At 42.2% G+C, this 22,228-nt stretch overlaps 1 protein-coding gene across 6 annotated transcripts in view; it reads right to left on the bottom strand.

Annotated features, from left to right (window-relative positions):
• Nucleotides 1-22,228, bottom strand: part of DACH2 (dachshund family transcription factor 2) — a 669,978-nt gene that overhangs the window by 123,279 nt on the left and 524,471 nt on the right. For 4 of the 6 annotated variants that reach the window (XM_077485223.1, XM_077485208.1, XM_077485235.1 and 1 more), the window contains 2 exons: nt 19,287-19,422; nt 15,111-15,191 (listed from right to left, as the gene is read on the bottom strand). In XM_077485223.1, coding sequence (XP_077341349.1) covers nt 15,111-15,191; nt 19,287-19,422 — 217 coding nt within the window. The remainder of the gene's footprint in view (nt 1-15,110; nt 15,192-19,286; nt 19,423-22,228) is intronic. The other 2 variants (XM_077485215.1, XM_077485242.1) reach the window with 1 other exon arrangement.

Genomic DNA, 22,228 nt, shown 5'->3' on the forward strand with positions numbered 1-22,228 from the left:
ATAATATCAAAAGTATTGGGAAGGTATCACCACCTTCCCGACCCGGTTATTTTTTTTTTTTTTGCGATACGCCACTGTGTCACCTTCACTGACAATTGCACGGTCGCGCGGCTTTGTCCCCACAAATAGAGAATTTTTTGGTGGTATTTGATCACCTCTGCGGTTTTTATTTTTTGCGCTATAAACAAAAAAAACCCCAACAAATTAAAAAAAAAAAAAGAATATTTTTGACTTTTTGATATAATAAATATACAAAAAAAAAAGTCTTCATCAGTTTAGGCCAATATGTATTCTTCTACATATTTTTGGCAATAAGTGTATATTGATTGGTTTGCGCAAAAGTTATAGCTTTAACTGACAATTGCGTGGTCGTGCGACTTTGCACTCAAAAAAAATGTATGTTCTTTTTTCCCCCACAAATAGAGCTTCCTTTTGGTGGTATCTGATCACCTCTGCGTTTTTTATTTTTTTCGTTATATACGAAACAAATTTAAAAAAAAAACAATATTTTTTTACTTTTTGCTATAATAAATATGCAAAAAAAAAAAAAAAAATTTCTTCATCAGTTTATGCCAATATGTATTCTTCTAAATATTTTTGGTAAAAAATAAATAAAATAAATCACAATAAGCGTATATTGATTGGTTTGCGCAAAAGTTATAGCGTCTACAAAATAGGAGATATATTTATGGCATTTTTTTTTCACTAATAATGGCGGTAATCTGCGATTTTTATCGGGACTGCGACATTGCGGCGGACAGATCAGACACTTTTTTTTGGGACCAGTGACATTTATACGGCGATCAGAGCTAAAAATAGGCACTGATTTCTGTATAAATGACACTGGCAGGGAAGGGGTTAAAACAAGGGGGTGATCAAGAGGTTATGTGTTCCCTAGGGAGGTGTTTCTAACTGTGGGGGGAGGGGACTGACAGGGCGTAGAGAGATTCAAACAAGACAAAAGCCGCTCCAGGTGAGCAATCACTGCAGTCCGAATGCGCTGGGTGCAAGCCACAACTCGCCACCGACGATCAATCAGAAGAAAAGAACAGCTGCACACCAAATCCAATGATTTTATTCCAAAATAGCAATAGATAACCAACAAGACAGAGCGCCCAAACCCAGGGGGTTACGCGTTTCACACTGACCTTAGCGCTTCAAACCAGGTATGCTATTTTGGAATAAAATCATTGGAACGTTCCTTTGGTGTGCAGCTGTTCTTTTCTTCTCAGGGAGTAGAGAGAGATCGCTGTTCCCGATCACTAGGAACAGATGATCTCTCTCTACTTCCCTGTCGGAACGGGGATCTGTTTGTTTACATTGACAGATCCCCGTTCTAGCTCTCTGTGGAGCGATCGCAAGTGGCCGGCCCTATAGTTTCTTAAATCAGCAAACCTACAATGATGGCAATTCACACAGCCGTGCCAACCTGCCACAGTACAACTGCTGGTGGGCAAGTAGTTAATGGCATCCCAGTCTTAGTCCGTAGGGTTCCATATTGAGTTGGCCCGCCCTTTGCAGCTATAACAGCTTCAACTCTTCTGTGAAGGCCGTCCACAAGGTTTAGAACTGTCTATGGGAATGTTTGACCGTTCTTCCAAAAGAGCATGTGTGAGGTCAGGCACTGATGCTGGACAAGAAGGCCTGGCCTGCAGTCTCCGCTCTAATTCATCCCAAAGGTGTTCTAACAGGTGGAGGTCACTCACGTTCCTCCACCCCAAACTGGCTCATCCATGTCTTTATGGACCTTGCTTTGTGCACAGTCATGTTGGACGAGGAAGGGGCCGTCCCCAAACTGTTCCCACAAAGTTGGGAGCATGAAATTGTCCAAAATGTCTTGGTATGACGCCTTAAGGGCTCATTTACACCTGCTTTGGCTTCAACACACATTAACGGCTAGTTTATACTTGCTTCAAAACAAGGCTTCGGACAGGCTTTGTTAAAGCTCTCTGAATGCCAGTCAAAGCTTCTGTCAATAACTAAAATGGTTAGCTTACAGTCCTATTTACACCAAGCTTTTGCTTTGCTTCGGCTTTTCTTTGAAAATTATACCCCATGTAGCTTTAGTGGTGCTTCAAAGCATCTTCAAAGCCTTCATTGAAGCCTATGGCAAAGCTTGCTTGAAGCTCCACTGAAGCCTCACCGAACCCCCACCAAAGGCTCATCGAAGCCTCACAAAGCCCCACCAAAGGCTCAACGAAGCCCCATGAAGCCTCACAAAGCCCCACCAAAGGCTAATTGAAGCCTCACCAAGGCCCCACCAAAGGCTCATCAAAGCCCCATGAAGCCTCACTGAAGCCCTACCAGGGCTGGACTGGGACAGAAATTTGGCCCTGGACTTCATCTAGACCGGCCCACTTATATTTTGACTGTCCCATCAGCAGCCCCCTTACATCAGAGTGTCCCATCAGCTCCCCCTTACATCATAGTGTCCCATCACCAGCCCCATTACATCAGAGTGTCCCATCACCAGCCCCCTTACATCATAGTGTCCCATCACCAGCCCCCTTACATCAGAGTGTCCCATCAGCACCCCCTTACATCAGAGTGTCCCATCACCAGCCCCCTTACATCAGAGTGTCCCATCACCAGCCCCCTTACATCAGAGTGTCCCATCAGCACCTCCTTACATCAGAGTGTCCCATCAGCACCCCCTTACATCATAGTGTCCCATCACCAGCCCCCTTACATCATAGTGTCCCATCACCAGCCCACTTACATCATAGTGTCCCATCACCAGCCCCCTTACATCAGAGTGGCCCACTGAGCCACCGGCCCACCGGGAAACTCCCGGTAGTCCCAATGGCCAGTACATGCCTGAGCCCTACCAAAGTCCCACCAAACATGAAGTGCTGGAGCGGTAGCTACGGCACTTACCTACTGCCGTTTATGCACCTAGTTCACATTGTTATTTTTATTTTTATATATTTTTTTCTACAAGGTCCCACCCACTTGACTCTATCTAAAATTTCTAACAATAATCTAGCTTTCATAGCGCACCTTACCCCCCTTTTTTCCTAAAGTCCCACCAAAGTCTCATCAAAGCCCCATGAAGCCTCACTGAAGCCCCACCAAAGGCTCATCAAAGCCCCACGAAGCCTCACAAAGCCTTACCGAAACCCAATCAAAGCCCCTCCAAAGGTTTATCGAAGTCCCATGAAGCCTCACTGAAGCCCCAACAAAGGCTCATCAAAGCCCCACGAAGCCTCACAAAGCCTTACCGAAGCCCAATCAAAGCCCCTCCAAAGGCTCATCGAAGTCCCATGAAGCCTCACCGAAGCCCCCATCAAAGGTCCAACCAAAGTCTCATTGAAGCACCAAGCAAAGCCACAGACCGGTCAGAATGCCCATCCTGAACCACGTCAACAGCTGAAAGCTCTTATGATGGGCACATGATCATCAGAGCTGGACCACGGAGCAATGGAAGAAGGTGGCCTGATCTGATGAATTCAAGAATGGTTTGAGGAACACAACACTGAGTTAGAGGCGTTGACTTGGCCTCCATATTCCCCAGATGGCAATCCAATCGAGCATCTGTGGGGCGCGCTGGAAAAACAAGTGCGATCCACGGAGGCTCCACCAGGCAAAATAAACTGCTACTGGAAAATTGGTGCCAGATACCACAGCATACCTTCAGAGGTCTAGGTGGTATCCATGCCTCGATGGGTTATGATGGGTGGTCATAATGTAGAGGCCGATCGATCATACCGTATGTGATGCTAAACTGACAATGCAATGTAGAGCAGCAGCTTTGCGCACAATGGTGCCCATGCTTCCGCTATAGGACTGCAGACCAAGGCAGCAAACAGCCTCTTCATCACAAAGTGCCTGCAAGCCGGCTACAATTACCCTCCTTGCATCCTCATTTATCTTTCTGTCCAGGTATTCCTTGGCGGACAAACTAAGAAAAGTCATTAGCGGTTTATTTTTAAAAGAAACTCATGTTCCTGCCCCGGAAAACCGAATTAGATAATGGATTGCAGTTGTCTTAAAAATTACTTTCTAAGTTGCTTTAATTAAGTTTTGCATCCCATACTGTAAAAATTAGAATTCACGAAGCTTAATGCGCCATTTTTTTTTTTTCCTTTACACTCCATCTGGCCACCTTTTTCTGAATACTGTAATTGTAAGAAGGGGGGGGGGCTGAAAAAAGTAAATACAAAAAATGTAATTGATGTCCCCCGGGGCGGGGGGGGGGGGAAACATTTCCCCCGGCCGCGCAGCTCCCCGTTGCTGTCTCAGGTGTTCAGCACCTGTTTTATCTTGTTTTCCTTAAACAACTTAATTCTAGTTGGCAATGATTAATTCAAAGGGCGAAACGGGAATCTGCACGGCGCCGGAAAAAAAAAAAAAAAAAAAATCGGAGCATGTGAAAAAAACGGATAATGTTTTAATCTTTCACAGTAGGAAATCTGGAAGGCGCGCAAATCCGCCAGCGTTTCGCCGCACCTGCAGCCCGCCGCCGTGCCATGTTTTGCAAAAATGGAAAAGCCTTTAGGATGTTTCTGCAGAGGGATGGTGGACGGGAGAAGGTTGGTCTGCTCTTTACCGTGGATTTACACTTACGCCGCGTACACACGACCGGACTTTTCGAGGGACTTTCGGCGGAGTTCCGAAGGACTTTCCGAATGAACGGACTTGGCCACACACAATCACACCAAAGTCTGACGGATTCGAACGTGATGACGTACGACTGGACTAGAATAAGGAAGTTCATAGCCGGTAGCCAATAGCTGCCCTAGCGTCGGTTTTTGTCTGTCGGACTAGCACACACACGAACAGATTTCTCGGTGCGGCGGAGTCAGGGCAGGACTTACCATTGGGCTTGACTGGGCTCAAGCCCATAGGCCCCACCCAATAGGGGGCCCCGCCGAGATACATAGCCGTGTGTACTCGGCTCGGCTCCGCTCACAGTCACGCCCAGTCTTGCCCTATGATGAACATAATCCAAAGACTGGGTGTGACTGTGAGCCGAGCCGAGTACACTCGGCTACTCTTGGCTCCGCTCGGGACTGCTAGAGGACTCGAGAGCCGCCGAGAGCTGCCAAGAGCCGCCAAGAGGACCCGAGAGCCACCGCGATACATAGGACTCTATCTCGGCGGCGCCATTTTTAAATTTCAGGACTGCAATGACAAGGCTGCAAATGACACTGGGGCAAGGCTGCAGATGGATGGGCAAGGCTGCAGATGGATGGGCAAGGCTGCAGATGGACACTGATGAGGCTGCATTGATGGGCATTTAAATGTAAGTTTTTTTCCTTAAACTTCCCTCCTAAACTTGGGGTGCGTGTTATACGCCGATAAATACGGTAATGTATAGAAGGTAGGGCCCGAAAGTGACTCAAGCCCAGGGGCCCCCACCACCCTAAGTCCTGCCCTGGGCGGAGTTCCGGTGGAAAAATACGGAGTTCCAGTGGTAAAACATGTTCTATTTCTAAAGTCTTGGTCCTTCTTCTTTGGAGGTCAGACCACACTGTTCTCTCACGCACTCTTTTTTTGTGTACTGCGATCTCTCAGTTTACTTTTTATTTTCATTGGGCATCAACGGGCACTGAGCTGTGGCAAAAACTAGCACTGACGACCAGCACTCAGTCATGCAGGCACCGTCAATGAGTTTCTGAGAACCCGAAAAGAATAGAATTGAAAATGAAAAAATAGAAAAGAATAGAATAGAAAAAAAAAAAACAATAGAATAGAATAAAATAGAAGGATAATAACCTTCTTCCGAAATTCAAATAGAATAAATTTGAACAGAACAGAAAATAATAGAATAGAATAGAATAGAAAAGAATAGAACATGAAATAGAAAATAAAAAATAAATACACAATATAATATAATAAAATAGAAAGAATATAGCCTTCTTCTGAAACTTGGATGGAATAAATTAGAATTTGAATATAATAGAAAAGAATAGATTGGAATAAAATAGAAAAAAAAAAACAATAGAATACAATAAAAAATAAATAATATAACCATCTTTCAGAATTAGAATTTTTAATAGAATAAAATTAGGACTTGATTAGAATAGAAAAGAATAGAACAGAAAATTAAACAATAGAAAAGAATAGAATAGAATAAAATAGAAGGATAATAACCTTCTTTCCCGAAATTAGAATTTCGAATAGAATAGATTGAAACAGAATAGAAAATAAAAAAATAGAATAGAAAAAAAAACAATAGAATACAATGAAAAAAGAGATATAACCATCTTTCAGAATTAGAATTTTTAATAGAATAAAATTAGGACTTGAATAGAATAGAAAAGAATAGAACAGAAAATTAAACAATAGAAAAGAATAGAATAGAATAAAATAGAAGGATAATAACCTTCTTTCCCGAAATTCGAATTTCGAATAGAATAAATTTGAATAGAACAGAAAAGAATAGATTTGAATACAATAGAAAAGAATAGAACAGAACATGACATAATAGAAAATAAAATAAAAACACATAATAGAACAAAATAGAAAGAATATAGCCTTCTTCTGAAATTTGGATAGAATAAATTTGAATTTGAATAGAATAGAAAAGAATAGATTGGAATAGAATAGAAAATAAAAGAATAGAATAGAAATAAAAACCAATAGAATACAAAAAAAATAATAATACAACCATCTTTCAGAATTTGAATTTTGAATAGAATAAAATTTGAATTGGAATATAATAAGAAAGAAAATAATAGGAAAGAATAGAATCGAAAAAACAATAGAATAGAATAAAATAGATAGATAATAACCTTCTTTCCCAAAATTCGAATTTTGAATAGAAGAAGTAGATTAATATAATTAATAGAATAATAGATTAGAATAAAATAGAAAATAATAGCATGAATTTTGAATAGAATAAAATTAGAATTTGAATAGAATAGAAAATGAAATAATAGAAAAGAATAGAATAGAAAAAAAATAGAATAGAATAAAATTGAAAGAATATAACCTTCTTCCGAAATTAGATTTTGAATGGATTTCGAATCGATTTGGATTTTCCGAATTTGGTCGAATTGAGTTAAAAAAAAAACTAAGCGAATAGCGTCCAATTCTGTCTCTTCTGTCCTTTGCGGAGTTGAAGTCTGACGCACCTTCTTTCGCACTCCCGCCCCCCTCTCTCTGCAGAAACTCCTCGTCTCCCGAACACGCTTTCAGCGAAGTCTTGAATTTGTGAAGTAACCGCCATGCCGGCGATTTGTGATGTGCAGCGCTATGAATCATTTTTAAAATCATGATGATATTACTGAAAGCAGATGTGGAGACATATGTTTACCACGGCGGTATAAAGCGCGTTGCCTGTCAGCTTTAATAAATGGTGATGCCCGACTTTACACGCACTTATTTTATTTATTATTTTCCCAGTTTCTGAAAACTTTTGAAGGAAGGGGGAGGGGCATTGGGTGGGGGGTCTTTAGTTCAGTGATTGTATAATTTATGGATGGATCTGGCTGAACGAGAGCCATTCCTGTAATGAGTTTGGTATCGGCGGCACGTGTGATGGCGATTTTCGTCATTTCTACCGCAGAACAACGCGCTATGGTAGCCCCTGAGCAGAGGGCCCCCCCCCCCCCCCCCGATTCACAACGACAGCCCAGATGGAGTTAATACTTCCCGGGAGGCAATTTACATCTTTGGCGTTTATTTGCACTGTAGTAACAGGCGCATTAACTCGTGCGCGACCACAATTCACGTCACTTTGCGCCGACGCGTTGCGGTCTCACTTACTTTAACCACTTAAAGTGGAGGGCCACCCAAAAAAAAAAAGCATTAATAATCTTTAAAAAAATAAAAAAGTGTATTTTTTAACTTACCTGAAACCGCTGTTGCTAGGCAGTCTTCCTAATCTGCCTCTTCCTATTCCTCGGAGCTTCCTCCTTTTCTGTGAGCGGCCCCGTTGCCTTCTGGGACATGAAGTCCCAGAAAACATGGCGGTCGTTGCAATACTTTATGTCACAACGTATTTTTGCAGCGGTCCTATATGCACACTTTTTTGGGGAAAAAAAATACACTTTTTTTTCTTAAAATAAAAAAACGAGACAACAGCAAAGTCTGCTACATTTTGTTTTTCTATTTTGTGAAAGATGATGTTACGCCGAGTAAATTGATACCCAACATGTCGCGCTTCAAAATTGCGCCCGCTCGTGGAATAGCGACAAACTTTAGCCTTAAAAATCTCCATTTAAAAATTTCTACAGGTTGCATGTTTTAAGTTACAGAGGAGGTCTAGGACTAGAATTATTGCTCTCGCTCCAACGATCACGGCGATACCTCACATGTGTGGTTTGAACACCGTTTTCATATGCGAGCGCTACTCACGTATGCGTTTGCATCTGCGTGCGAGCTCGGCGGGACGGGGTGCTTTAATTCTTTTTTTTTTTTTCTTATTTATTTTACTTTTTTTTTTTTTTACACTGTCCTTAAAAAAAAAAAAAATGTTTGGCTCACTTTTATTCCTATTACAAGGGATGTAAGACAGGGATATGCAATTAGCGGACCTCCAGCTGTTGCAGAACTACAAGTCTCATCATGCCTCTGCCTCTGGGTGTCATGCTTGGGGCTGTCAATCTTGCTATGCCTCATGGGACTTGTAGTTCTGCAACAGCTGGAGGTCCGCTAATTGCATATCCCTGAATTGTAAGAGAATAGAAAATAATAGAACAGAAAATGAAATAGAAAAGAATAGAATAGAAAAAAACAATAGAATAGAAAATAATAGAAGGATAATAACCTTCGTCAGAAATTTAAATTTCGAATAGAATAAATTTGAATAAAACAGAAAAGATTTGAATAGAATACAACATGAAATAATAGAAAATAAAATAGAAAAAGGCAATATAATAGAATAAATAGTGATCACGTAGGCAGTGCCTGATGAAAGTCCTCTTGAAGAAGCCATTGTTTGGCGAAACATGTGGAGATTACTATCAGCTGCATCTGTTCCATGTATTGTATGGTTATTTAGGATGACAACTTGTTGATTATTAGATGTTTCGAAGTAAAATTTTGATACATTTTACTACCTTTTTTTTAGCACCTTAAAAATCCCATATTCTGTTCTCTTGCTGTGTATTTATCAATTGAAGGATGTGGTGCTGATGAGACTCTCAGACATTCAGCAACAATTTTTTTCCTTTTATGTTTATACTATGTGACATAAACTAAATTGAAACGATCACCATTTTATTCTCTAGGGTCTCTGCTAACAAAAATAATAAAAAAATAAAAAATAAAAATTATATATATATATATATATATATATCTATATATATATATATATATATATATATTTATTTATATTTATATTTATGTATGTATTTATTATATATTTGGGGGTAATGAGTAAGTTCTACCAAAAAAAAAAAAATTCTTACTTTCAAATGCAATCTTTCAGGGAAAAAAACACTTTAATTAATTTTAATGCAACCAAAAAAAATAAAATATATATTACATACACACACACACACATAGATACACACACACATATATATATATATACATATATATATATATATACATATATATATATATATATATATATATATATATATATATATATATTGTGTTTGAAAGTAAAAATTTGCATTTTTTTTAACCTAATACTAATAACCCCCAAATATTGTATATATATATATATATATATATATATATATATATATATATAATACATACATACACATATATATATATAAAATATTTGCGGGTTATGAGTAAGTTCTAGCAAAAAAATGCAAAATTTTACTTTCAAATGCATTATATATATATATATATATATATATATATGTGTGTGTATATATTTTATATATATGTATATATACATACAAATATTTGGGGGTTATAAGTAAGTTCTAGCAAAAAAATGAAAATTTTTACTTTCAAATGCAATCTTTCAGGGAAAAAAAAACACTTGAATTAATTTTAATGCAACCAAAAAAAAAAAAAAAAAAAACAATATATAACCCATTTTTTTTGTAAAATAATATAAAAGATGATGCTACACCGAGTAAATAGATAACTAACATGTCATGCTAACATTGCGCACGCTCGTGGAATGGCGACAAACTATGATACTTAAAAAACTCCATAGGCGACACTTTAACAATTTTTTTACAGGATACCAGTTTGGAGCTACAGAGGAGGTCAAGTGCTAGAATTATGGCTCGCTCTCTAACGATCGCGGTGATACCTCACATGTGTGATGCGAGCACCGTTTACATATACAATGCGCGACTTACATATGCGAGTACTTCCCGGCTTTTCACACACAATCATCTCTCGGGTTTACAGATAATGGTGGGAAAAAAAGAGAAAATATCCAGTGAGCGGCAGTTGTGTGGAGGAAAATGCCTTGTTGACGTGAGAGTAGAATGGGCTGACTGGTTCCAGATGATAGAAAGACAATAGTAACTCCAATGCCCTGTACACACGACCAGACTTTCCGGCAGAAAAGGTCTGACGAAATCATTCTGTCGGACATTCCGATCGTGTGTGGGCTTCATCTGATTTTTTTCTTTCTAAAATTCTAGAAATAGAACACGTTTAAAATCTTTCCGCTGGAACCAGTTCCTATCGAAGAAAACCACTCGTCTGTATGCTGTTCCACAGACCAAACACGACGCAAGGGCAGCTATTGGCTATTGAACTTTCTTTTTCTAGTCCCATTGTACGTCATTGCGTCCTAAACGATCAGAGTTTGGTGAGATCGTGTGTAGGCAAGTGCGTTTTGGCGGAACTCCGTCGGAACGCCGTCGAAAAGTCCTTCGGAGTTCAGTCCGCTTGTTTGTGCGCAGCAAAATAACCACTCGTTACACCCAAGGTATGCAGAATACCATCTCTGAACACACAACACAACGAACCTTGACGCAGCAGAAGACCACACCGGGTGCTACTCCTGTCGGCTAAGAACAGGAAACTGAGGCTACAATTGGCACAGGATCACCAAAATTGGACAATAGAAGATTGGAAAAACGTTGCCTGGTCTGACGTGTCTGGATTTCAGCTGCAACATTCAGATGGTGGGGTCAGAATTTGGCACATGGATCCATCCTGCTTTCTATCACCAGTTCAGGCTGGTGGTGGTGGTGTAATAGTGTGGGGGGATATTTTCTTGGCACACTTTGGTCCTCTTAGTACCAATTGAGCATGGTTTATATACCACGGCCGACTTGAGTATTGTTTCTGACCATGTCCATCCCTTTATGACTACAGTTGTCCCCATCTTCTGATGGCTCTTTCCAGCAGGATAATGCACCATGTCACAAAGCTCCAATCATCTCACCACTGGACAATGAGGTTACTGTACTCCAATGGCCTGCACAGTCACTACATATCATCCAATGGCCTCTACACTCACCAGATCTCATCCAATGACCTCCACACTCACCAGATCTTATCCAATGACCTCCACACTCACCACATCTCATCCAATGGCCTCCACACTCACCAGATCTCATCCAATGACCTTCACACTCACCAGATCTCATCCAGTGGCCTCCACACTCACCAGATCTCATCCAGTGGCCTCCACACTCACCAGATCTCATCTAATGACCTCCACACTCACCAGATCTCATCCAATGACCTCCACACTCACCAGATCTCATCCAATGACCTCCACACTCACCAGATCTCATCCAGTGGCCTCCACACTCACCAGATCTCATCCAATGACCTCCACACTCACCAGATCTCATCCAGTGGCCTCCACACTCACCAGATCTCATCCAGTGGCCTCCACACTCACCAGATCTCATCCAATGACCTCCACACTCACGGGATCTCATCCAATGACCTCCACACTCACCACATCTCAACCAATAGAGCACCAACCCGGGTACTAGCAAGGTGTCCCCAATAAAGTGGCCGGTGAGTGTAGAATAATAATAATAATACGATATACATTTTAAGAGAAGATCTTCCATTATACGAAGGTGATCAGACAAAATATATATGGACAGAATAGGGGGACACGCGCTACAAAGTCCCTTCTGGAAATGCCTGTTTCCTGGCTACCATGCCAAGCCTCTGGCTTCCGTACTTTTCGCAGTGGCTGTATGCAGATCAGAGATCCTAAGAAGAGTCAGGAAACCCGTTCTCTGTATCTAATCTGATATTTTGGTGTAATGACACGTACAGAATGTAGCTCACATCTCAGCCAAAAACTGCTGACGCGTCTGTATCATGTAAAGATCGCCGTTTACCCAGCAGAGGCCGACCGCACGCCTAGCCTCACTGAGAGCAAGTCAATAGTGCCGTGTGCGCTGCATAATAATGTCCTCCGTCAACAGTATTGCATCTTAACCTTGAGCAGTACATGGACTGCGCCGATCTGTGCTCAGGGGGGATGAGAGTGAAGCCAAAAGGACCACTCCACCTCAACACAGGGACAACACAATGCATAGGCTCCAAAAAAAAAAAAAATACAAAAAAAATATATATACATACACACATATATGTGTGTGTGTGTGTGTATGTATATATATATATATATATATATATATATATATATATATATATATATATATATATACACACACACACCCCTCAGGCTATTTCATGCTCTCCAGCAGCTATGGCGCCCCCTTTTTTTTTTTGCCCCCACCTTGTCTCAGGAGTGGGCAGCAGGATGGCCACATCACTGGCACAAACCCCTGTCCATATGTCTATAACCCAATAGAATGCATCTTCTCACGCTACCTACTGGAGAACACTCAACGGCAACAGACAGAAGCAAACAATGTCTTTGGGCTTAGGAGAAACTGTACAAACTCAAATAACCTAAGCAAAAGTTCAGGCTGGTCACAGTCTAGATTAACTTTTCTCAACCTTTTTACCCTAGAGGAACCCTTTGGCTTTTTTCCTGCAGGCAAGGGACCTGGGAGGGAAAAGCTGGACTTCTTGTGGCTATACCCTCACCCAAGCAGAAGGCTTAAAGGCAAGGACTAGACCCTGCTGCACTTACATCCTCAACAGGCAAAGCCTGGGAGGCAAGGACTCTTCTGGAAGGTCTCTACAAATACTTATCCCTCTTTCCCAGGCCACATCACTGGCACAAACCCCTCAGTGATTGGCCAAGGCAGAATAAATGTCCATAACCCAATAAAATGCATCTTATCACACTACCTACTAGAGAACACTCAACAGCAACAGACAGAAGCAAACAATGTCTTTGGGCTTAGGAGAAACTGTACAAACTCAAATAACCTAAGCAAAAGTTCAGGCTGGTCACAGTCTAGATTAGCCTTTCTCAACCTTTTTACCCTAGAGGAACCCTTTGGCTTTTTTCCTGCAGGCAAGGGACCTGGGAGGGAAAAGCTGGACTTCTTGTGGCTATACCCTCACCCAAGCAGAAGGCTTAAAGGCAAGGACTAGACCCTGCTGCACTTACATCCTCAACAGGCAAAGCCTGGGAGGCAAGGACTCTTCTGGAAGGTCTCTACAAATACTTATCCCTCTTTTCCAGGCCACATCACTGGCACAAACCCCTCAGTGATTGGCCAAGGCAGAATAAATGTCCATAACCCAATAAAATGCATCTTATCACACTACCTACTAGAGAACACTCAACAGCAACAGACAGAAGCAAACAATGTCTTTGGGCTTAGGAGAAACTGTACAAACTCAAATAACCTAAGCAAAAGTTCAGGCTGGTCACAGTCTAGATTAGCCTTACTCAACCTTTTTACCCTAGAGGAACCCTTGAAATTGGTTTTAGGTCTCAGGGAATATCTGCTAAAATCTGCTACCCTCTAGAACAGGTAAAGGATCCAGAATCGAAAATCCAAATACATACAATCCAATGAGAGAGCCAAACAAATGTCCAGGAGTCCAAGGTAATTTAATGATCGTGCTATGAATCAATTTTATCACTAAATTACCTTTGACTCTTGGAAGTTTGTTTGGCACTCTCAATGCATTGTATTTTAGTTGCAGGCCAGTTAGGATACATTAGTCCCAGATGGGCAGCCAGCAGAACAACCACCTGGCTTTGGCTTTTTTCCTGCAGGCAAGGGACCTGGGAGGGAAAAGCTGGACTTCTTGTGGCTATACCCTCACACAAGCAGAAGGCTTAAAGGCAAGGGCTAGACCCTGCTGCACTTACATCCTCAACAGGCAAAGCCTGAGAGGCAAGGACTCTTCTGGAAAGTCTCTACAAATACTTATCCCTCTTTCCCAGGCCACGTCACTGGCACAAACCCCTCAGTGATTGGCCAAGGCAGAAAAAATGTCCATAACCCAATAAAATGCATCTTCTCACGCTACCTACTGGAGAACACTCAACAGCAGCAGACAGAAGCAAACAATATCTTTGGGCTTAGGGGAAACTGTACAAAATCAAATAACCTAAGCAAAAGTTCAGGCTGGTCACAGTCTAGATTAGCCTTACTCAACCTTTTTACCCTAGAGCAGAGATATGCAATTAGCGGACCTCCAGCTGTTCCAGAACTATAAGTCCCATGAGGCATAGCAAGACTCTGATAGCCACAAGCATGACCCCAGAGGCAGAGGCATGATGGGACTTGTAGTTTTGCAACAGCTGGAGGTCCGCTAATTGCATATCCCTGCCCTAGAGGAACCCTTGAAATTGGTTTTAGGTCTCAGGGAATATCTGCTAATATGAACTCAATGGAGGTAAGTGGGCAGAATGTCCTACTTACAGACAACTAAAAAAGATCATTGGTGTCATTTGACTGGCATTGGACATGCAGCTGTGTAAGCACCATCACAGATGGGAGGTCATTCAGCCAAAGCTGAGGGAACCCCTGGCATTACATTTGGATAGGGAAACTTCAGCTTATTGCCGGGTTCCTACACTGGCTGACAAGGACCAATTCCAACCTCTTTGGTGGATATAACAAGGTGCTTTTTATCACACGCAGGGATTTCCCATCTCATTGATAAAATATCCTGTAAGCATTCCTAGCTTCCCTTCTGTGGGAAAAAGGAGAAGGGTCTCATTATTTTGCAAGTCTGTTGGTGGATTGCCATGTCAGTTTCTGACACTGCAGCAACTCATTCCAGGATGGCAAACACAGATATTTTAATTTGTCTTGAATAGCCCTGCATGTAGATTACAGTAATCATATTGCAATGTGTATGAGAATAAGGTAAATTCCAATGGTTACCTTTCTCTTTTGACATTTTCTTTATACTGCTTCCCATGTCCTGCTCAATGAGGTCCCCTTCCCTGGAGCTGGGCAGCATTGCTGAGGGTGAGAGATAAAATAACTAACTAAGGAGCAACAATATATCATCACAGAATTCAAATACTACTTTAAAGGAACACATAACTAAAATCTATTTTCAACATTTAATTTAATTTATTAGTAGACATAATACACTAAACTTGGGAATGTTGAAAGTCATAGTGAAACGTTGTGGTTCCAATTTATCGTTTTGTTTTTTGGGTTTTTCTTTTGTTACAGTTTTGAGTGTGACTACACCTTTTACATTTATTTTAAATATAAAAAGCTCAGTCTTGTTTAAATTAAAAAATGCAGCTTTTACTGTAATACTCACCTGTTCTTCAGGGCGGTCTCCTGGAGACATTCCCATCTTTCCACTCTGGCCCCCTTTCATTATGACTAATGGCACTTTCTGTAATCCTGGGGTGTCGAAAACTTTCCCCTTGTACTCAAATTAGAATGCTGTAGAGAACAGCACCACACCACCCTCTATAGCAGGGATATGCAATTAGCGGACCTCCAGCTGTTGCAGAACTACAAGTCCCATGAGGCATAGCAAGACTCTGACAGCCACAAGCATGACACCCAGAGGCAGAGGCATGATGGGCGATTTATAGTTTTGCAACAGCTGGAGGTCCGCTAATTGCATATCCCTGCTCTATAGCATTCAAGACCAGCCCACCTCCAGAACTACACAAAGGGGGCCTGTGATGATATTGACAGACAAACATAAAATAATGGTCAATCTCCCTCGGTTTGGGGCTCCATGCAAGATCTCACATCGTGGAGATCATGAGAACGGTAAGGAAAGAACCCAGAACTACACGGGAGAATCTTGTCAATGATCTCAAGACAGCCGGGACCATAGTCACCAAGAAAACAATTGGTAACACACTACGCCGTGAAGGACTGAAATGCTGCAGCACCCATAATGTCCCCCTGCTCAAGAAAGCTCATGTACAGCCCCGTTTGAATGATTCAGAGGAGAACTGGGTGAAAGTGTTGTGGTCAGGTGAGACCAACATCGAGCTCTTTGGCATCAACTCAACTCGCTGTGTTTGGAAGAGGAGGAATGCTGCCTATGACTACAAGAACCCCATCCACACCGTCAAACACGGAGGTGGAAACGTTATGCTTTGGGGGTGTTCTTCTGCTAAGGGGACAGGACAACTTCACTGCATCAAAGGGACAATGGACGGGGCCATTTACTGTCAAATCTTGGGGTGAGAACCTCCTTCCCTCAGTCAGGGCATTGAAAATGGGTCTTGGATGGGCATTGCAGCATAAAAATGACCTAAAACAAACGGCCAAGGCAACAAAGGAGTGGCTCAAGGAAAAGCACATTAAGGTCCTGGAGTGGCCTAGCCAATCTCCAGACCTTAATCCCATAGAAAATGTGTAGAGGGAACTGAAGATTTGAGTTACAAAACGTCAGCCTTGAAACCTTATTGACTTGGAGAGGATCTGTAAAGAGGAGTGGGAACAAAATCCCTCCTGAGATGTGTGCAAACATGGTGGCCAACTGCAAGAAACGTCTGACCTCTGTGATTGCCAACAAGGGTTTTGCCACCAAGTACTAAGTAATTTCACTCAATAAAATGTAAATCAATTTATAACTTTTTAAAAATACGTTTTCTGGATTTTTTTGTTGTTATTCTGTCTCTCACTTTTAAAATAAACCGACCATTAAAATTATAGACTGATCATTTATTTGTCAGTGGGCAAACGTACAAAATCAGCAGGGGATAAAATATTTTTTTCCCTCGCTGTATCTGGCCTTACAGAGACGCATCCTGTCTGGCCAAATGTAAAAAATAAATATTGAGCATATGCCCCGTACACACGATCAGATTGTCCGGCGTACTTAGTCCGCCAAAACGCATTTCAGCGGACAATTCGATCGTGTGTGGGCTTCAGCGGACTTTTCCAGTGTGAAGTGCGACGGACTAAGAAAGTATTTTTTCACCTCCAATCTTCCCGTCGGACTTGGGTTTCAGCGGACAATACGTTCGTCAGTATGCTAGTACGGCGGACTAAGAATGACGCATGCTCAGAAGCAAGTACGAAAAAGGAAGCTATTGGCTACTGGCTATTGAACTTCCTTTTTCTAGTCCCGTCGTACGCGCTGTACGTCATCACGCAAGCGAACGTCTGACTTTCTGTGTGTCCGTGTGTGGCCAAGTCCGTTCGGTAGAAAGTCCGCCGGATTGTATGTCGGACTAAGTACGCCCGACAATTTGATCGTGTGTACGTGGCATAAGGGTCTTCGCACACCGAATAGCCAGGAGGCTGAATATAATTTGTATCTGTTGTGACAGTGTGAGGCTCTGTCACGGTCGAGTTGGTCACGACAAGGGCACAGGGTTTGCACCTTTGCACAGTGCAGGACTACGGAGCATTCATTTTGAGTGGAGAAAACTGCTTTTGCAGATTTCTCTGGATTTTGGTATTTCTAGGTGGGGCTCCACATTTCTGAGATTTCAAAGTGATTTGTGAGGGGAGAAATCTCCAACCCATTGTTCAGGTTTTGTGAACAACCAGCAGGGTGTGTGCCCAGGAGCACAAAACCCTATATAATCATGCTCTGGTGAGAGTTGCAGGTGGAGGCAAAATAGCAGTAGGGGTTGGAGCAGTTGCTGCAGTCAAGAGGGAGGTGTGCTCCTGTTTAGGAATCAAGGCAATATCCTCGTGACGGCACTCCATGTGGGAGAGATTCCGGGTCAGTAGACTCAGAGTTGGGCCAGCTGAGAGAGTCTGGGAGACTATAGCTGTGACAACCAGAGACCAGAAGAAACTGAGTCTCGGAGGAGTGGGAAAGCCTGGGGTGTCAGGTGAACCCCTTCCTAGAGGCCAAGAGTCGGCCTGCACAGCATGCTACTGCAAACAAAGCTGAGAGAGCCTGAATAGCCAGTGGTCTGGTGGACCATAACAGAGCACAGAGTCAGATGGCTCTGCATTTTCCATTGTGTATATTTTGCTGAAGAAGACCCTCTGCTTGGGAAACTTTATGTTGGACTTTAGTCTTCTGACATTTTGATAAAAGTGGGCTACCAGGCCCTTAAGCACCATTCCATTATCCATAGACATCCCTAAACAATGCATCTACCGCTGAGCTAACATTTCCCCAGGTCACACTGTGCGATTCTGAAAACAACCATGCAAGGGTGTGGACAATTAAAAGTGGGCAGAAACCCTAAAATGGGTGTGGCAGAATGGGCTGAGCGTCAAAATGTTCCAGTTGAAGTTAAAACTCACAATTGGTGGAGAATGCGGGCAAACGTGAAGTTACTTCTGTTTGAAGTCTGCTGATACCCACGGAAGAGTTCTCTTGTGTCGTTTATGCAAACTAAACTTTTTATGCTCTGTGCTATTTGTCTGTAGTTAACTTTGTATCTATAATGTTGCCCATGCATGCAAACATACCTCAGGAGTGAGCAACCTATACAACATATCCACATCATGTCCCTTAGGGCAAACATGGCTTGTGATGATTGTGCTACAGAGTGATAAAGAGAGCCCCAGGCAACTGGAAGAGTTTAAAGTGTATGATGACCCTAACAATGCACTATTTGCTCTGAACAGAGCAGCATTGAGCACTGAGGGCAGGACTCAGTATAAGGGCCACATTGTACAATTTACAAAATTGTGGTGAACCAAAAAATACTCCATCGATCCTGGCTGTGGGCCACAAAGTCTGGCAGTGGGCCAGATGTGGCCTGTGGACCGTTATTCGGAGACCCAAGCTCTACAACAACAGCCCTGTGTGTTTGGGAATATCTTGCAGTACAAGCAGGTAAGCAAATTAGGTTTCCGGATGCCAGACAAAAGGTAGTGGGGCGGACAGGAGTACCACAACTACTGCAACCATGAGCAGTAGGCTCTTGTCTACAAGTACAGATGTTTCAAGGCTTTATTTCAACTCTGAGAGGACTGAACCTTTGAAAAATGGTCATTATTTTATTTAAATTTTTTTACACTATATGAAGGACTACTTAACTGTATCCCTTTTGAAAAAGTCTTCAAAACATGTATGAAAAAGATGAAAAGCCACATTTTACAAAAATTCTCTATAGTCCTGCCTCAGTTGCAACAACTTGTAGGGAAAGGGATACTTACTGACGCGGTCTGCAATGTTGTCTAGTTGTGAAGGTGAGCTGGATACGCTACTGCTTTGATGGGACGATGCATGACTTCCGGGCCGCTGAGGGTCTTCTATGGAGGGTGCGGGGGAGGGGCTATCTTGGATCCGTTCCTAGAGGGTGGGAAATACAACAGAAGCTCAGCAACACATAATGTGGATAAATAAAGCATACATCATAATAATGTGGAAACTAAAGCAACATAATTCAGATTCAGAATACTTTTATAATCCCATTCCCAAGGGAAATTAGAACTCTCCTATAATATCTCTGTGAAGGGTTCTACACTGTGCTCTTCCAACCTTATGGTTATAGTGTGCTGAAAACCCTTTTCTGTTCCAGCATAACTGTGCCCTGTATACATAGCCAGTTTCATAAAGACATGGTTTGACCAGTTTGGTGTGGAGCAACTCGAGTGTGCTGTACAGAGCCCTGACCTCAACCCTACTGAACACCTTTGGGATGAACTTAAATGCCCATGGCAAGCCAGGTCTTCTCGTCCAACATCAGTACCTGACCTCACACATGGGGACAAATTTTCACAGACTTCAAAATAATGTGGAAAGTCTTATCTGAAGAGTGGATGATGTTATGATCACAGAAAAGTCAACTGTAATTTATATGATGAGTTGAGTGGAGCCAGCTCCATAAAGACATGGTTGACCTATTTGGTGTGGAGGAAGTCCAAATATCTTGCACAGAGCCCTGACCTCAACTCTAATGAATGTCTCTGGGATAAATTGGACAACCGATGGTGAGCCAGGTCTACTCCTCCAACATGAGCACCTAACCTCACAAACATGAAAATTCCCACAGATTCCCTCAAAGTCTTCTGGAAAGTCTTCTCAGAAGTATGGAAGCAATTCCATATTGATGGCCATTGTTTTGGAATGGAATGTCTAACAATGTCATAAATGTGATGGTCAGGTGTTCACATACTCTTGTCATATGGTCAAAGCATCCAATCAGATCAGCAAGCAGGAACAGTCAGAATGATTATTCATTGGTTATTACAGTTTACGGCTTCTTCTCCACTATTATAATAACTTAAGAGTGATGCCGTGTACACACGACTGGACTTTTCCATGGACTGTATTCCGCCTGACTTTTCAACAGTCTTTCAACGGACTTCTGTCGAATCGGACTTGTCTACACACAAGAATAAGGAAGTTCATAGCCAGTAGCCAATAGCTGCCCTAGCATTGGTTTTCATTCATCGGACTAGCAAAGTTTCGATGAAGCCTACACACGGTTGAATTGTCAGACGGATTCGTTCCGTTGGACCTTTGCTATGGAAAAGTCTGTTCGTGTGTACACGGCATCAGACGACTTCCTGGAAGAGTATAAACCACAGCAATCACCATCACACCTATATTAGCTTTTCAAAACCATGGCCATGTGGAGTTGCTCCATTACAGGCCACGGTTTTGAAAAGCTCATATACTGTAGGTGTGATGCGGGACAACTCCACATTACTGGCCATGGTTGTGAAAAGCTCATATAGGTGTGATGAGAGATAATTCCACATTACTGGCCATGGTTGTGGAAGGCGTATATAGGCGTGATGGGGGACAACTGTACATTGCCAGCCATGGCTGTGGAAAGCTTATACACAGTGCCTTGTGAAAGTATTCGGCCCCCTTGAACTTTTCAACCTTTTGCCACATTTCAGGCTTCAAACATAAAGATATAAAATTGTTATTTTTTGTGAAGAATCACCAACAAGTGGGACACAATTGTGAAGTGGAACGAAATCTATTGGATTTTTGAAACTTTTTTAACTAATAAAAAAATGAAAAGTGGGGCGTGCAAAATGATTCGGCCCCCTTGCATTAATACTTTGTAGAGCCGCCTTTTGCTGCGATTACAGCTGCAAGTCGCTTGGGGTATGTCTCTATCAGTTTTGCACATCGAGAGACTGAAATTCTTGCCCATTCTTCCTTGCAAAACAGCTGGAGCTCAGTGAGGTTGGATGGAGAGAGTTTGTGAACAGCAGTTTTCAGCTCTTTCCACAGATTCTCGATTGGATTCAGGTCTGGACTTTGACTTGGCCATTCTAACACCTGGATACGTTTATTTGTGAGCCATTCCTTTGTAGATTTTGCTGTATGTTTGGGATCATTGTCTTGTTGGAAGATAAATCTCCGTCCCAGTTTCAGGTCTTTTGCAGACTCCAACAGGTTTTCATCCAGAATGGTCCTGTATTTGGCTGCATCCATCTTCCCCTCAATTTTAACCATCTTCCCTGTCCCTGCTGAAGAAAAGCAGGCCCAAACCATGATGCTGCCACCACCATGTGTGACAGTGGAGATGGTGTGTTGAGGGTGATAAGCTGTGTTGCTTTTACACCAAACATATCATTTTGCATTGTGGGCAAAAAGTTGGATTTTGGTTTCATCTGACCAGAGCACCTTCTTCCACATGTTTGGTGTGTCTCCCAGGTGGCTTGTGGCAAACTTTAGATGAGACTTTTTATGGATATCTTTGAGAAATGGCTTTCTTCTTGCCACTCTTCCATAAAGGCCAGATTTGTGCAGTGTACGACTGATTGTTGTCCTATGGACAGACTCTCCCACCTCAGCTGTAGTTCTCTGCAGTTCATCCAGAGTGATCATGGGCCTCTTGGCTGCATCTCTGATCAGTCTTCTCCTTGTCTGAGCTGAAAGTTTAGAGGGACGGCCAGGTCTTGGTAGATTTGCAGTGGTCTGATACTCCTTCCATTTCAAAATGATCGCTTGCACAGTGCTCCTTGGGATGTTTAAAGCTTGGGAAATCTTTTTGTATCCAAATCCGGCTTTAAACTTCTCCACAACAGTATTACGGACCTGCCTGGTGTGTTCCTTGGTCTTCATGATGCTCTCTGCGCTTTCAACAGAACCCTGAGACTATCACAGAGCAGGTGCATTTATACAGAGACTT

The sequence above is a fragment of the Lithobates pipiens genome, unplaced genomic scaffold (assembly GCF_037356315.1).
Source record: "Lithobates pipiens isolate NorthernLeopardFrog02 unplaced genomic scaffold, aLitPip1_a1.2 Scaffold_1, whole genome shotgun sequence".
Classification (NCBI taxonomy): Eukaryota; Metazoa; Chordata; class Amphibia; order Anura; family Ranidae; genus Lithobates; species Lithobates pipiens.